Source organism: Erythrolamprus reginae, chromosome 2 (genome assembly GCF_031021105.1).
Source record: "Erythrolamprus reginae isolate rEryReg1 chromosome 2, rEryReg1.hap1, whole genome shotgun sequence".
NCBI classification, from domain to species: domain Eukaryota; kingdom Metazoa; phylum Chordata; class Lepidosauria; order Squamata; family Dipsadidae; genus Erythrolamprus; species Erythrolamprus reginae.
Genome location: NC_091951.1, coordinates 110,148,067 through 110,165,047, shown reverse-complemented (window position 1 = coordinate 110,165,047; position 16,981 = coordinate 110,148,067). Strand labels below are relative to the sequence as shown.

Sequence of the window (16,981 nt, the reverse complement as noted above, 5' to 3'; positions counted from 1 at the left end):
AAAACAGCTTCCTGCTAATGCCTTGTTAATGTATGTACAGAGTCTCCAGCAAACCTGGAAAATAGGGAATTATCAGGGAAATTGGGGTTTGGGAAATATCAGAATTACCAGGGAATATGTGAACAAAACAGAATAAATCAGGGAAAAAATAACAAACTTTACTAAAATGTTTAAACGTCAGGGAAAAATCATGTTTTTAAAAAATGGATTGCACTGCCTAGCAGTGTCAAGCAAAAATAAACATAACTCTGGCAACAACTTGCTTCCTCAGCTACCAATATTTCTCCACGGCTTAGCCGTTTGGCATAACATCATCTATGACCGCAAGTTACAGGGAAATATCAAGGAATTTCAAAATGCTTTCCCCCTGGACACCCTGATGTATGTGCAGTATATATATTATTTTCTTTGTCTTTATTCTCCCTGTATTTGAATTTATCTTCTGCCATTCATTTTCTTCCTCTTTTTGTTCCCTTCTCTTTGCATTCTGTCCCCTTGATTTTCCTCTCTCTACATCTGTGGGATCTAACCAAATCCCATTGTCCGGTTAGGTCCCACAGAGTCGGCCTTCTCCAATGTTGCTTGGCATAGCCATGGGGAAGAGCCTTCTCTGTGGGGAACCGGCCCTCTGGAATCAGCTCCCCCCGGAGATTTGTACTGCCCCCACTCTCCTCGCCTTCTGCAAGAATCTGAAAACCTATTTATGCCGCCAGGCTTGGAGTCACTAGACCCTAGCCTCTGGCCAACGAGTATGTGGTATGTTTGTGGTTTGAATCTGAATGATTTTTAATGATTTAGCCTTTCTAGAATGGTTTTAGATTAATTATTTATATTAATCTTATATTAATTGGATTTCAGATGTGTTATTGTATATTGTTTTTTTTATATATGTTGTGAGCCGCCCCATCCACAGAGAGGGGCAGTATACAAGTCAAATAAATAAATCTATCTATCTAGCACAGTCTCTCCCAACCTTGACACCTTTGTGGTGTGTGGACTTCAACTTCCATTATTTTCCAGTCATTCTTAATTCATTTATGTTGGCCAGCCAATTAAAAACCCAAAACCGTAAAGTATAAAAACAAGGCATAAAACTATACTAGCGGAAGAGCCCTGTTAGGTTATGGTAGCCAAAAAACAGAAGCTTTTGTGTGCTGCTAGCTCACTTATACCATGTTGTCCACTTAACGAAGTTAAGCAGCAGTTCACAAATACTTACAATTTGAAAATATTCCACCAGATTCCTAATATTTCTATTGATGTATGCTTCTTCAATATTGAAATATTACAAACTTTAGCGGCAGGTTTTGCAGATCCAAAAATATCTCACGGTGTCATTCTGGCACCTCTTTTCAAATTAGGTGAAAGTGTAAAAGAATTCAGATGGTGCTTTTTGAGCTCCATATTCAGACTTTACACCCACTCTAATATTTCTGTTTTGTCATGGTCTCTAGAGGAAAGTTGAAGAAAACATGCAGATGATTCAGTGAGCGCTGCTGCTTATCTAATTGGGAAAGGAATAGAACCCATATAACGGTCAGCAAAAGATAAGCTTAGCATATCAACATACTTTTCTTATCAGCAAAAACATTTTCAACAAAATACTACATAGACTCTAAGATGAAATAACAAAAAAAAAGCAGAATGATCACAAAGAAGAAAGCAAGAGGAAACTCACTGCATTAGAGTAAAGAACTAAATGTGTTTTATTAGCTTAGACTTCAATTCACTTTATATACAGTACATTTTATTATTAAAATTATTTCCTTTTTATTTAGGACATAAGTGGAAAGTTAAGATCCTTCTTTTCCTTCTCCAGAGCCAACTCATCAGTCATCTTTGTCAACTTGGCCATACTTAAATCCTGGAAGGACAAATAAAGCAGCCATGAATTTTCATGCAAATTGATTCAAGCCAAGCAACAGCCTTAAGTGACTTACTATCTTTTTTGGAGTAAAAGACATACCTTTCCCCCCTAAAAGAGGGTGTAATGTTGGTGCATCTTATATACCAAATGCAACCATTTTTGGCCTCCCCAAGCCCCACCCCTACATCTCATTTTTACAAAAAAGAAATGGGCCCAGGGTGTGCAGAGGTTTTAGGAAGTCTGCAGAGTGCTTCTGGGAGCTGGGGGAAGGCAACCCAGTGTTTTTGTCTCCCCCCAGCAGCACTCTGCCGCCTCCCAAATCTTCTGGGCACTCCATTATTCACAAAACAGATGAAAAATTGCCCCATTTTTGCAAAAATGGGGCATGCAGAGGGTTTGGAGGCTTGCAGAGTGCAAGATACACTGGTGCATCTTATAGTAATACCTTTCCACTAAAGTCAGGAAGGTGTGGTTGGGAATTTAGTTAATTTTTGTGCATTCTGTATAAACATTACTCTCCCTTACCCTTTCCCCATGCAGGTAGTGCTCAACTTATGACCATGATTAAGTCCAACATTTGTTACTAAGTGAGACATTTGTTAAAGAGTTTGACCACATTTTATGACCTTTTTGCCACAGTTATTTGAACCACTGCAGTTTTTAAATGAGTAACACAATTGTTAAGTGCATCTGGTGTTCTCATTGACTTTGCTTGTCAGAAAGTCACAAGAGTTGACCCCCATGAGCCAATGATAATGCAACCGTCATAAATATAAACTTGTTGCCAAGTATTCGAATTTTGATCACAGGTCCATGGGGATGTTGCAACAGTCAAACGTCACTTTTTCCAGTGCCATTGTAACTTCAGTCACTAAACAAGTGGCTGCAAGTCTAGGATTAATTGCAGAAGCTTCCTAAAGATTTCTACCTTTGAATCTTCCTGTGCATATAACACCACATAACTGCTAGAATCAAGTTTATAGCAAACTGGGTATAGCATTAAATCCTTGCATATGTTAGAGCAATCTTCAGAAAAGGGTGGCATACAAATCTAATAAATATAAATATACAGTGATCCCCCGATTATCGCGAGGGTTCCGTTCCAAGACCCCTCGCAATAATCGATATTTCGGGATGTAGTGGTGCAGAAGGAAAAACACCATCTGCGCATGCGCGCCCCTTTTTCCATGGCCGCACATGCGCAGATGGTGGAGTTTGCGTGTGAGCGGCGGGGAAGACCGGGGAAGGTTCCTTCGGCCGCCCAACAGCTGATCTGCTCCGCAGCGCGGCAGCAGCGAGGAGCCGAAGATGGGGTTTCCCCGTTGACCAGGCAACGGGGAAACCCCATCTTCGGCTCCTCGCTGCTGCCGCGCTGCGGAGCAGATCAGCTGTTGGGCGGCCAAAGGAACCTTCCCTGGGTCTTCCCGCCGCCCAGGCAAAGGGGAAACCCCAAGATCGCTTGCCACTTGCCCGTCAGCCGCTCGCCCGGCCGCTCGCTTGCCGCTTGCCCGTTCGCCCGCCCGCCTGCTCGCTTCCCCGTTCGCCCGCCCGCCCGGCTGCTCGCTTGCCGCTCGAGAGCAAGAGGGGGAGAGATAGAGAAAGAGAGAGAAGGAAAGAAAGAGATGAGAGAGGGAGGAAGAGAGTGTGAGAGAGGAAGAAGCAAGATAGAGAAAGAGAGAGAGAAAGAAAGATGAGAAAGGAAGGGAGTGACGTCATCGGGTGGAAAAATCGCGATATAGCCTTTCACAATGATCGGGATCGCGAAACTCGGGGGATCACTGTATATATAATACAAATCTTGTTAATGCAGAAAACAAGATTATACAGTATATAGTGTGTGTATACATACACAAACACACACGCATGGAGTTCAGCTGAAGAAATATCTTCATTTGTACACTGGTACCTCTACTTAAGAACTTAATTCGTTCCGTGACCAGGTTCTTAAGTAGAAAAGTTTGTAAGTAGAAGCAATTTTTCCCATAGGAATCAATGTAAAAGCAAACAATGTGTGTAATCCCACTAGGAAAGAAATAAAACCTCAGAATTTGGGTGGGAGGCTGAGGAGGAAGAAGAGGAGGAGGACAGATGCTGCCGAAAGAAGATGCGGTGAGGGAAATAAAAAAAATCCAAAACTTTAAGGTTTAAAAAAAAGAAGTAATGAACTAAATATGGGGGGGAAATTTTGTGAAACTATAAAAGATTTATAAAGGAAATGAAGCGTATATAAGAGTGAATGGACAAAGAACGCAGAGTATTAAAATATTAAACGGTACCAAGCAGGAATGCCCTTTATCTCCAAAATTATTTGTAATAGCAATAGAGATCTTAGCTAATAAGATAAGACAAGATAACACTTAGGCAGGATATAGAATAGGGGAATTAGAAATGAAAATAAATTTATTTGCAGACTGAAAGCCTTCCGCCCTCCCCTGGTGGGTCGCCCTCGGGGAAGGCACAGCATGCCATAATGGTCACATCAGAATGAAGCGACAGAGAGAAAGTTTTTGGGAGGACGACCTTTAATGCATCAAGACTTCTCCTTTTTATAGTATTTTCACAGTTCTGACATGTGGTACAGAATAACCAATTTGCGAACGTCACATACATATAAAGCAAACTTCTCTTGTGGCTTTCCTATAGATAATTAACGGAAGCTACAAACTTTTCTCCTTTCCTGGAATGTGTTTTTACCGGTAATTAACAAAGGAATGTGCAAGGCATATATTTCTTTATCATGATTCTGCAGGATGCTTGCTCAGCCTGGACTTTGGTGCCTGCCTTTCCATAGAGGAAGAATAAAGGTCTTATTCAGCACATAATTTGGACCTAGAATATCACTCTCCAGTAATATTTTATTTCCTAATTCCAGTGCTTATAAACCTATGATTACAACAGCAGACGATGCAATTATATTGACCCAGACCCCAATGGAGATGATTAAAGGTATAATAAACATTTTACAAGAGTTTAAACAGGAATCGGGACTGTCGGTTAATATGGAAAAATCAGAGATTATGTGTTTAAATACAGATCTGAGAGAACAGATAGAAATCAGGAAAGAATCAGGGTTGAAATTAGGGCTTAAAAAATAAAATATTTGGGAAATTGGTTATTGAAAAACCCAGTGAAAATTGAAGAGATGAATTATAGATTAATATGGAGGAAAATGTTGAAACAGATGAGGAGCTGGAAAGAGAAAAAGCTAAGGAGACTCTCTAAAATAAGAGCTTTAAAAATGATGATAGCTCCCAAAATGATGTACCTATTTCAGGTGCTGTCGGTGGGGGGGGGGGGGGGCTATCGGCATGTAAGGTTAAAGAGTGGGACAAAAAACTAAATTATTGGATTGAAAAAGATAAGAGACCAAGAATAAGGAAAAAGTGGTTAATTGCGAATGAAAAAGAGGGGGGATGGGGAGTTCCATGTTTGGAGCTGTGTAGGGAAGCTTTTCAAATGGAAAGGTTAATGGAGTTGCAATTATGTGAAAATAAATGGGTGAAATTGGAAAAACAGATAAACGGGATGAAGAATAGAGAATTAATCTTTAGAAAGTGGAACAGGAGCGACTTAGGTAAATTAATAGGCCCAATGAAAGGGACTATGGAAATTTGGAAAAAATGGCAGGGGAAAATAGGATTATATAAATCTAAACTGTCATCACTTTATGTAATAAATAGAGAAAATGAAACGAACTTAAATAGGGTTATAGGAGAGTTGAAGGGAAGAGGGATAACTAAGATAGAACAGTTATATGAGAAAGATGGCAGGCCAAGTAGAAATCGTATAGAATGGTGGTTAGGTAAGGGAAGGTGGCTACAAATAAATGCAATATGTAAATATCTAAATGAAAGGGAGAATAAAGAATTACTATGGAGGGAGGAGACAGGGTTAGAGAAAATAATAAGAGAAAAACGTGAGGGGATAAAGGCGCAAGCAACCAATATATATAAATTGCTAGTGCAGTCAGAAGGGGATACGATTGATGGATTGACTAAATGGTGGCAAAATGAGATACAAGTAGAGGTACAAGAGATGGAAAATATAGTAGAAAATATAAGGAAAATTAAAAATACAAGAATCAGGGAAATGAGAAGGAAAATATTACGTAAGTGGTATTTTACTCCCGTTCAATTTGCACACTTTCAGCAGAATGTCAAGGGGAATTGTTGGCATGGGTGTCAAGACAAAGGAGTGTTTATGCATATGTTTTGGGAATGCCCGATAGTGCAGGAATTTTGGCAAAAAGTGAAAGAGGATATCAATAGAATGCTAAATATACAATGGTCAATCACGAAGGAAATGGCAGTACTAGTAAAAAGCAATGCGATGGGAGAATTTAGAGAAATAAAAAAAGCAGCAATAGAAAGCGCTCAGGCAGTAATAGTTTTGGGTTGGAAGGATGCGACAAAATGGACAATGCAAAATTGGTATAGGTACATGGTGGACCATATTCAATTTGAAATTATGGAAAAAAGGATAAATTCGGATAATGAAACTGAGTTGGGACAGCTGATGGGACGGTGGGATAAGGTAAGACGATATATGACGAGCAGAATCCGAGACCAAGCTACAAGAAATAAATTGGAATCACTCTATAATATGTAAACAGATATATTGCTCTTGGGTTAAGTGGACTATACAAGAAACACCCCCAATTTGGTGGTGGGGAATGTGTGTGTGTCGGGGTGGTGGGCACAATTCACTATGCACTGTTTTATGTTGTGTGATAAAAATTGTTAAAAATCAATAAAAACATTTTTTTTTTAAAAAGGTTTTAAAAAAAGAGGGACTCTGAGGCGGTGAGGAGTATGCGCCTCCCATACACCCGGCGCAAGGCTGCCTCCCATACACTGCGCCACAGAAAGAAACGCAGGCAGGCAAGAGGGGGGAACCTCCCCCTCCTTTGACCGAAAGTACCTGCTTCCTCTTCCTTCCCATGCTGAAGGGCTCCCCTCTCGCTCACTTGCTTTGTAGCCGGTGCCTTTCCTTCACTTTGGTGACTCCTCAGTTTGGCTGAAGCTGAGTTGATCCGGCCAGGGAGAAGCGCCCCCTTTTGCCTTTCCATGTCCAGATGCTCTGGGAGGCAACCTTGCGCCGGGTGTATGGGAGGCAGCGCGAGGGAGTCACCACAGAGAAATGGTTTATTCCCTCTTCAAGTACCCAGAGAAAGGAAAACGCTCTGTTCGCTCTGGGCTGCCCAGAGCGAAGGGAGTGTTTCTTTTCCCTGGGCACTGGCAGAGGTTTATTCACTCTCCAAGCGTCCAGAGAAAGGAAAATGCTTTGTTTGCTCTGGACTTGCAAAGCCTCCTTAAGCGCCACCAAAGGCTCCTCTGCAGCCCAGAAAAACCCGAGATGGCCGGGATTAGTTTATTAGATTTAGTTTAGTTTATTAGATTTGTATGCCACCCCTCTGCGGGGGCGGGAGAATGGTAGGAAACTGTCCGGGCCTTCGTGCCGCTGTCCGGGCCTTCGTGCTGCTCTCAAATTTCCTGGGAAATTTTTCTGGGCTCAGGTTCTTAAGTAAAAAATGGTTCTTAAGAAGAGGCAAAAAAAATTAGGTAGAGATACCACTGTATATATATCAGTATGCTTAATTACAGTACATTATCAATGCATGATATTGATGTTGTGCCTCAGGTTTAATCACTACCACTCTGAATTAAAAGAAATGAGGTCACAGTTAATAAACAAGATAGTTTTTCTGCCAAAGAACCTGGGAAACCAGTGGCCATTAGGGTGTACAATGCCAGTTTCCACGAACAAATGGAGACTGTAATTTGGTCTGATCAAGTTATCTATGCACAAGCAGGTAACTAGCAAGCTGCAGTGCAGACTGTGGGGAGTTGTTTCTGGGACAGGTGCTCACATCAGAAGCAAAGACTGTCCAAGAAGCAATTGCTGATTGTGAATACAGCCATCAGCAGAACTGAACATTTAAAGGGAAGGTTTCCTCACTGCCCAATACCTCAGGGAGTCAAAACACACTAAGCACAGTAAAAGACATTACATTGCTAGGTTGTATTAAATGTCTAAATGTCAGTACTTCAGAAACACAATCAGGTTTTATATCTAAGTTGTTTATCAAAGCATGAGCACCTTATTATTTGACTCTTTCACATTTGAATGCAAAGCAGTGGTATCCAGGGCTTTTTCTACTAAGTGTAGTCGTGCTTTATTCTCCGCCACCATGTCCATAAACAGCTCAAGCTGTAGCTTCAAGTAATCATTCTCTTCCATTAAGGCTTTGTTTGCTTTCTTCAGGTCCTTGTTTTGGGATTGCTTCTCTGGAGAAGGAAATAAATGGAATAAAGACATCTGTTGAGGAATACTCTCATTTTACCATTCATCGTTACGGAAGACAAATTTTGCTTTGTTCAGCCTAGCAAACGGATGACCATATTGTGATAGTTTTGAAAGTTAATCCTTTTATGTGAAAAATTACAGAATAATTTTGTATAGAACAAGTTTAGTAATCACATTTTTATGGTAACAAAAGGCTATGTGCATTTAGAATTAGAGGCATGGTTGATGCTATTAAAAATGTAAAGCCATAATCTCTCAACTTCTGTAAATAACTTTAAACTAAATCTGAATTAGCAAGGTAATGTGAAATAGGAAAGAGCATCTGGAGCACTTCAATCAGTCTGCACATGAATTAAAAGAAGATAATTTTTATGAAAACAGAGTATGAAAGTATATACTGTATTGTAAAGCGAGCACTTAAATGAGAGAGAATATGGATTTAACGTTTATCGCAAGAAGAGCGACATATTTAACCAACCATCATTCCCCACCCATGCCCTATTCTTTCCATGTTTTCTTTAGAGCCACGATTCCCAACATGGCGCTTACGCCCTACAGGGGGGCAATTTCATTTTTAATGGGGCCAATTGGAACCTTGTTTAAACCTAGTTAATGGCCTTTTAGGCTTCCTCCATGTGAATAGTTCACTTTTTGAATAATAAAAATTATATGTCATGGGGCAGGGATTTAGAGATGCTTAAGTGGAGCATGGCCAAAAAAAAGGTTGGGAACCACTGCTTTAGAGCCTTTTCAACTATTTCTTGTGAAACAAACTGCAAGAAGGTCTCCCCTGTACTCCTCTCCTGGACGTCCACCAGCAATGTTATCTCATTTGGCATGATTTCCAACCCTTCAACCTGAGGACAAATTAGCCCCGGTAGGGGGTAATATTAAAATCAAGAGCCCAATCAATATATTTAGAATCAGTATATCATTGTATTAACTCTGTAACAGAAATATGTCAATATAAATGCAGCAAATATAATAGCCACATTTCTGCAGCTCTAATAACAATACTCTCAACACAGGATATCCTAAGAAAAGCAATATATAATCCATTTTATATAAACAAATGTAATTTTTCAGTTAAAAAACACAGCAAGAATAATTCTATAAATCAAAATACATATTTCAAAGGTATCTCTGAAATATCTCATATTTTTAAAATGGCAATGATTTATATCATTATTTCAACTAACTATGTAAACACTTTTTAAGGTTTCTGGCAAGACATTGGGATAGACATTTTTCAATAAAATCAAGTTAATGCAAGTTGATCTATAGTTCAGAAATACATTTAAGATTCTTTGGACTACTGTGTACACTCAAAACTGTAAAGCATAATTTTATATTTTTTAACTCTAATTTTTGCAACATATTGAATGTATGAACTGCATTCTATTTTAAGTCTATTTTATAGAACAATTATATGGACATTTCAAAACATGAAACCAGTCCTAGTACAACATTTAACCTTTTGGAACATTTAATAGGAGAAACAGTTTAATATTACAATTTTAAGCATGGCCATGGCTGATTTTATTAGTAAATATTACTTAGCATTATTTCAGAGCAAGTAGAATTCTAATCTTTACCCATACTAGAACTTAATACTCCACATACCTGAGGAAAACTGAACAATTTCTTCCTTGCTACAACTAAACGGAAGCCCTCTACAATGACCAAACTCATCATTGGCAGTATTAGGGCTGTTAGGACTGGTTTGCTTCAGATTCCAATCCATTTCAACGTTGTTTGACCTGTATACTGCAAGAGACATTTAGAATTAATGAATTATGGAATCTTTCACAAAAATGTTAATGCACAACTATCATATGGACATCAGGATCACATTTATAAACACATAAAAAATACATGCATCTAAAATCCACCCAAAATAAACTGATCAGTTACTATGCCAACTTAATTCAAACCTTCAACATATCTGTGTCCCATTATTTCTCTGTCTTTCTTCAATGCCAATTTCAGATCTTCTTCGGTTTCCAATTCAACAAATGCTTCTCCACTTGGTCTTCCTCGTTTTGTGTAGATAAAATGGATCCCTGAATGTCCATTTAATATTTTGCACTCTAAGAAAAAGTGAGATGATGAACACCCAAGACGACTTCTAGCAAAAGTCAAATGTATACAACCGTGCTTAAGGCTATTATCCAAACCATAAAGATAGAAAACAAGGAAAAAATTAATAATTGCAAGTAATTCTGGAATAGGAAGAAGCAAAGATACCACTTACAGTATATATTACAGACTACATACAGAACAGAAATTAACTAAGAATCTAAGACAGGGAAGGAGATTCTAGTTAACAAGGTATTAGGCATAATCCATTAATCACAAAGTACATTGCTATCAGTAAGATTAAGTTCTCAAAACACAAATACCCTTCTCAAGACGGGAGGTATACTCAGAACCACCACACTTTATTACTTCACTAAAATAATGTTGCCCAACATATCCCAAAGGTGCTTTTTCAGGAGGCAAATGGACTTTGTTTTTTCTTTTGAAAATGTTTCATTTCTCATCCAAAAATCTTCTTCAGATCTGACAGGATAGTGGGGAATTGAATGGTTTGTATTCCTTGCTGGTAATTTGCATCCTTTTAGAGCGTTATTGGAACACTTGGAGGTTTTTTTGTGTCCACAGGGTCACCGGATAGTGCTGAAGTGGCCCTTTCAGTAGTGCCTGAAAAAGCACCTTTGGGGCCACCATGACCTAGATGACTAAGAATGTCTACTCTACAAGACATCCAACATAATGCAATTTAAAAATGGAAAAGGGAATACTTCACACTTTATAACATCTAAAACGGAAAAGTCCATATAAGAGGAAAGCTTTATTGTACTGTTTAGCCAGAAGGACAAGACAGAAAACTTACCACAGAAAAATCTTTGTACTTCATCTGCAGAGCAAGACCAGGGTAATCCCCGCACTTTTATGACATAAGTCTCAACATAATTCTCAACGCAGTCAGCATTTGACATCTTTTTAGAAATGATTGCGATTTCAATTTCGCTTTATGTTGCTAGGGACAAAACAAAAACATTGCCACATTGAATGGAGCAGAAATTTCATAACTCCCCCTCTCTGGTCGTCCTATTTGCCCTTGCTTTTCCAATGTCCATCCCAAATACATATGACAACCCAAATCCTGGTCCAGGACACTGGAATCGGTTTAAAGTATCACTTCACCTCTCCAAACACAGAAAGCCACGCAGCTGTAGAAGTACACGCTGCGTTCTTAGAAAATGGCAGCGAACTTAGCCAGACCCTATTTCTGCTTTCACCTCACATGTACAATTGGGGTGAAAAACAGGTTTGAACTATTTGACACTGCTGAGAGGACACCTGATGGCAAGAAATTCAATCAACCATTATTGGAATTGCAGAACATGTACCATACAAGAAGCCAGAGGAAAAGTGCGAGTGACTTGCAGATGAGACCAGCAAAATAGCTGAGCAAAGAAAAACAGCCAAGACACCTTGGCAAACGGAAAGAAGCAAGACTGAATGCAGCTTTCCAGAAGGCAGGAAGGACGGAGAATGAAATTTATTGGGCTATAGGTCAGTGTTTCCCAACCTTGGCCACTTGAAGATATTTTGACTTCAACTCCCAGAATTCCCCAGTCAGCAAATGCTGGCTGGGGAAATCTGGGAGTTGAAGTCCAGATACCTTCAAGTGGCCAAGGTTGGGAAACACTGCTATAGGTAGTCCTCAACTTATAACAGTTCATTTAGTGACCATTCAAAGTTACAACGGTATTGAAAAAAGCGACTTATTAGCACTTTTAACACTTATGACCACTCACTGCAAAATCTCCATGATCATATGGTTTACATTTGGAACTTGACGATTGACTCATATTTACAACAGTTTTGTAGTGTTCCAGAATTATGCGATCCCCTTTCATGACCTTCTGACAAGCAAAAGATTAAGATATTGTGTATTGTATATTTAGATGTTATGAGCTTCCCCGAGTCCTCGGAGAGAGGCTGCATAGAAATCCAATAAATAAATAAAATCAATGGGGAAACCAGAGTCACTTAACAACTGTGTTACTAATTTAAGAATTGCAGTAATTCACTTAAAAATGTGGTGAGAAAAGTTGTAAAATGGGGCAAAACTCACTTAACTAATTTCTCACTAGGCAACGCAAATTGTGGGTTCAATTGTGATCGTGCTGAGGACCACCTGTACGTGAAGGATCAATCTCAGGAATGCATTTATGCAAGTCAAAAAGATGCAAACACCATTTATTGCTGTTACAGGCCTCATTAAAAACAAGCAAGAGAAGTGTTTGACCAAAGAGCAAGTGGCAAGAGTTGTATGCATGTAGCGAAGAGGCCCAGCCTCAAGATGATGAGGAAATAGAGGTAGAAATAGAACCAGCCATCCCTGAGGAAGGTTCAACATCACTGCCAACATCAGTGACTGATCAGGCTCTTCTTAATTATGTGATTAGGATATCATGATCACCTCAAAAAACATGCTTCTACTCAGTGATGAGCTACCAAAATTTGTGGGCATGGCTTATGCATTTTGTTTCAACATCTTTCAGTGCAAATTGGGTGCTCTGGGGTGGAGCTCCAAATTTTGCTACCGGAACTGCATTCCTGACCCCGTTCCCGTAGGAGCCCATCACTGCTTCTACTGCTCCTAAGAACCTGAAGAGACGGACCCCAAATTCAGAAGGACCAACAAATACTAAGCTGCATCGTGGATGAAAATGGAACAGAAAAGAGACACTGGTACATAAACTCCCGTAGTGCCCCTGCCTTCCAATTGTTTCTTCTCTCCCCTTCCATCTTTAAGCACCACTCCACCTTACAGCATAAATCTTAAATGGATTTTACTTGGGAAAGAAGGTGCCACTGAATGTATTCGAAAGGAAGCTTCCTGTAATTAAACTATAATCGCCTTCACATTATGGAGCATATCCCCATTCCTGCAATTGTCGCCGTTCCCATTGCATGCAACCTCCCAGACGGGGAAAACAACCATCCCCGCAGCTGCAAGGACAATGCCCGCCACGTTTTTAATCTTGCTCCCGACACTCAGCTTTTGTCCTCAGTCAAAAAACAAACACATACAGGATCTTTCATCAAAGCTGCATTTAGACTTTTTTTTCTCTCTTTTTAGCCCATTTAGGCCAACTACCGTGCCGTCCGTCCCATCCTATTGCTCTCCTATATCTCCTATACCAGTGTTTCCCAACCTTGGCAACTTTAAGATATTTGGACTTCAACTCCCAAAATTCCCCAGCTGGGAGTTGAAGTCCAAATATCTCCAAGTTGCCAAGGTTGGGAAACACTGTCCTATACCTTTCTTATATTCCTATATCTCTTCTTCCATTCTTTCATTGATATGTTCTATTCCTATAATTTCTCTTCTATTCTTTCTTAGATATATTTTACTATGAGTATATCCTCTATAACGTTCATCATGTATTTTACTATGTGTATACCCACTAAAACCCTCATTGTCTATTGGACAAAATCAACCAATCAATAAAATAAAACATACAACCGAAGACACGAACGGATCCACGAAATCATACATACACATTTTAGACTTTCAGGTACGCTGCGCTCAAAAGGCAGAAGCGCATGTAGGAAACTAAGCAGACTCTTTTTTATAATTCGGATAAAATGTACTCAGAAATTACCCAGGACGCGAGGGGGAGGTATTGGGAATAGCAGCTCTACAAAGCTACACTTCGAGATGGGCGGCGACTTGAAGCCTACTCAAATCTGAACCTAACATCCGACGACCAGTAGACGCCCTAAAGCGGGAATAGAAAGCAAAACGTGATCAGCAGCCGACGGAAAAGAGGGTTTGGCTGCGCTGTCTCGCCATTGGCCGAGTAGACGCGGGATTTTTGAACGCGAAAGCAAGGCGGTCCCGCAGAGTCAGGCAGGATGCTAAAGCAACACCCGGAAGCTATGAATTTGTTAAATCAAGACTCGGTTTTGACTGCCGGCGTTACCCACTCCGACCTTCGGAACCTGCCCCCAGGCTCACCGGGCGTCTGCGCAGCTGCTCTCCGCCTCTGTAAATAACCCGTTCCCCTACTTGTAGGCTTGTGACGTCAGATTAAATAATCCCTTCCCACGCCGTCCTCTGCAGCCAGCCAATCGCCTGATTACAAAGGCACCATCCCCCTTTCCTTTTAAACCCCACAGTTTTTGTATTTGGGCGCTGGAATACAAGAAGAGCCAAACAAAAGGTTGGTGAATAGTTATGTGGCTACCATTTTCCACAAAAAAAAAAAGGGGGGGGGGAGACAGATCTAGGAAACTACAGACCAATCACTATGATGTCAGTACTTGGGAACATCCTGGGAAAGATGATCTACAGATCTGTGAACATCTAAAAGCAAGCAAAGTTATAGCCAAAGTTTGAAGCATTACTGTCTATTTCTTCTTGCTTAGAAAAGTAGAAGTTAGTAAGCACAAAGTTTTTTCAGAGAAAGCTGCTCTCTTACTGTTGTAGGAAGTTAGCACCCGCCCCTCTCCTAGAAAAAATGAAATATCCTAGGAAATATTTAGAAGGCAGAATATTATATAGAACATCCCCAGAAACATGCTTTTAGGCAGAAAAAAGACTCTCCTTAGTAGCCCCCACCTTTGTCAATGTGCCATCAAGGAATGGTTCAGCTCACTCATCTCCCACACCAGTGATGGGCTCCTACGGGTACGGTCAGGAACGCAGTTCTGGTAGCAAATTTTGGAACTCTACCCCAGAGTGGTAGTTAAAAAAAATTGGTAGCCCATCACTGTCCCACACCCATCTTTGTTATAAAAACTCGGACTCTCAGCAATTGCCCTTTTCTCTTCACCCAACATCTGGAAGCATGTAATCCATCTTCATGCCATGTGCTCCTTCTTTCCAAACAACTTCTATGAATCCAAGGTCTTTTTCCCACTTAGAACTGAACCCAGAAGAATATTCCTTACATTAAAACATAGTTAACTCCAATTTATGATACCATTCAACCCAAAGGCAGATGGAGGCCAGAGTGAATTTGTTTTGTTTTATTCCAAAATGTTTTATTTTTATTTGGATTTAGCTTCCATAATTTAAGATGGTGAAGAGGAGTAAGAACTGAAAACTGCAGCTAAATGGAGTTTGGCCAGATTCATAGGTTAAGATATTAATGGCAACTTTGGATGTGTTTATTGTTTGAAATCACAAGCAGCAGAGAAGTGTTGTCTTCTTGTCCATATTTACAAACCTTCCTAAATGTGCCTACTTTGCAACAAAATGCTGAACTAAATAAATTGTTCACTTTGATCTTCTAGCAAGTTTCTTGAAGTGGGTGTGTTTCTTATCCCCTCCAATCCCCATCCCCTAGGCCAGGGGTAGGCAAAGATGGCTCTTTTATGACATGTGGACTTCAACTTCCAGAATTCCTGAGCCAATCATGCTAGCTCAGGAATTCTGGGAGTTGAAGTCCACATGTCATAGAAGAGCCAACTTTGCCTACCCGTGACCTAGGCTAATGATACTTGGGTACTTCTAGCCTTCAATCAGAAGCACAGTATCATGCTCTAGACTAGTGCTGAATTTGAAATTAATTCAGGTATCTACATTTGCAGCATACAAATTTAATCAAAAGTGTCAGGTTTTTCCCCTCATTCATCTACAACCCCAAAAAAGAAGAGTTGGAGTATCTGGAGTTAGATGCATGTGATTTGTTTATACAAAATTAATTTAACTATGGTGGACTCAAATAGCCAAATTTAATGGTTCACAAAATCAGCAGAATAATAAATGAACCACCAGGCTATTTTTTTAAACATGTTCATCTGAAATGAGATTAAACATGTAATGATCAACAAAACATTGGAAATTTTAAAAACTGCACAAGAGTTTAACATTGAAAACACAAATGTTATAGAACAGAAAACACAGACACAGATACACATGTGTACATACACACATTGGGAATTCAGCTGAAGAGACATCTGCATTTGTATATAGTATGTTACTTTGTTTGATTACAGTACATGAACCTTAGGTTTAATCTCCAGTACCTTGACTTAAAAGAATCAGGTTACAGCTGACAAGATTGCTTTTTCTGCCAAAGAACCTGGGAAGCCACTGGTTGTAAGTGTGGACAACGCCAATTTCCAGGGAAAAATGGAGACTATAATTTGGTCTGTAACTAGCAAACTGCAGTGGAGAGGGGAGATTGCTGCATTTTCTTCAAGACTGCTGCTCTAATTGCATTGCTGCCTGATAGCAGATACTGGATTCTTAGGAAGAGAAAGATGACGTCACACACAACAGAACAGCTGACTTCTAGGAGTGGCCCATGAAACAGCTTGCTAGACTTTGGGAAAGAAATTATAAATTAACTATGGCAACATAGTTAAAGAGAACATGTATAAGATGTTTTATATATGGCATATGTCACCAGGAAGAATAATTAAAATGTTTAAACATAAATCTATGAAATGTTGGAAATGTCAGCAGACACCAGCTCTTTTTATTATATGTGGTGGACATGTGCAGAGGCCAAAGACTATTGGAGTCGGATTCCAACATGCATGAAAAAAATGTTGAAACAAAGTATAGAACTAAAACCAGAGACATTCCTGTTGGGTATTTTACCAGAAAAATTTAACAAAAGCAACAAAAATTCCTCTGAAGGAGAAGTGATTAAGAACATTTTGAACTGTGCAGAGAAGAATAGACTCACAATGAAACTTAAAGACAAGGAAGATACAGAATATTATAAAGTATGAGTGAAATTTTATGATTGTACAGAAAATGAATATATAAAG

General features: G+C 39.6%; 1 protein-coding gene across 5 annotated transcripts; it reads right to left on the bottom strand.

Moving 5' to 3' along the window:
* Positions 1-1,682: 1,682 nt before the first annotated feature.
* On the bottom strand, positions 1,683-14,312 carry LOC139160811 (heterogeneous nuclear ribonucleoprotein H-like). Of its 5 annotated transcripts, none has more exons than XM_070739146.1 (6): positions 14,214-14,312; positions 11,070-11,216; positions 10,108-10,263; positions 9,797-9,940; positions 7,967-8,154; positions 1,683-1,864 (listed from the first exon to the last, which is right to left on the bottom strand). In XM_070739146.1, the coding sequence occupies exons 2-6, from the start codon at positions 11,173-11,175 to the stop codon at positions 1,775-1,777; spliced, it is 684 nt and encodes a 227-aa protein (XP_070595247.1). In that variant the 5' UTR covers positions 11,176-11,216; positions 14,214-14,312; the 3' UTR covers positions 1,683-1,774. The 5 variants fall into 5 exon arrangements, with proteins under 5 accessions (XP_070595247.1, XP_070595248.1, XP_070595251.1 ...); XM_070739147.1 differs by having other exon boundaries at positions 13,858-14,257; XM_070739150.1 differs by having other exon boundaries at positions 14,183-14,232.
* Between the last annotated feature and the right edge of the window lie 2,669 nt (positions 14,313-16,981).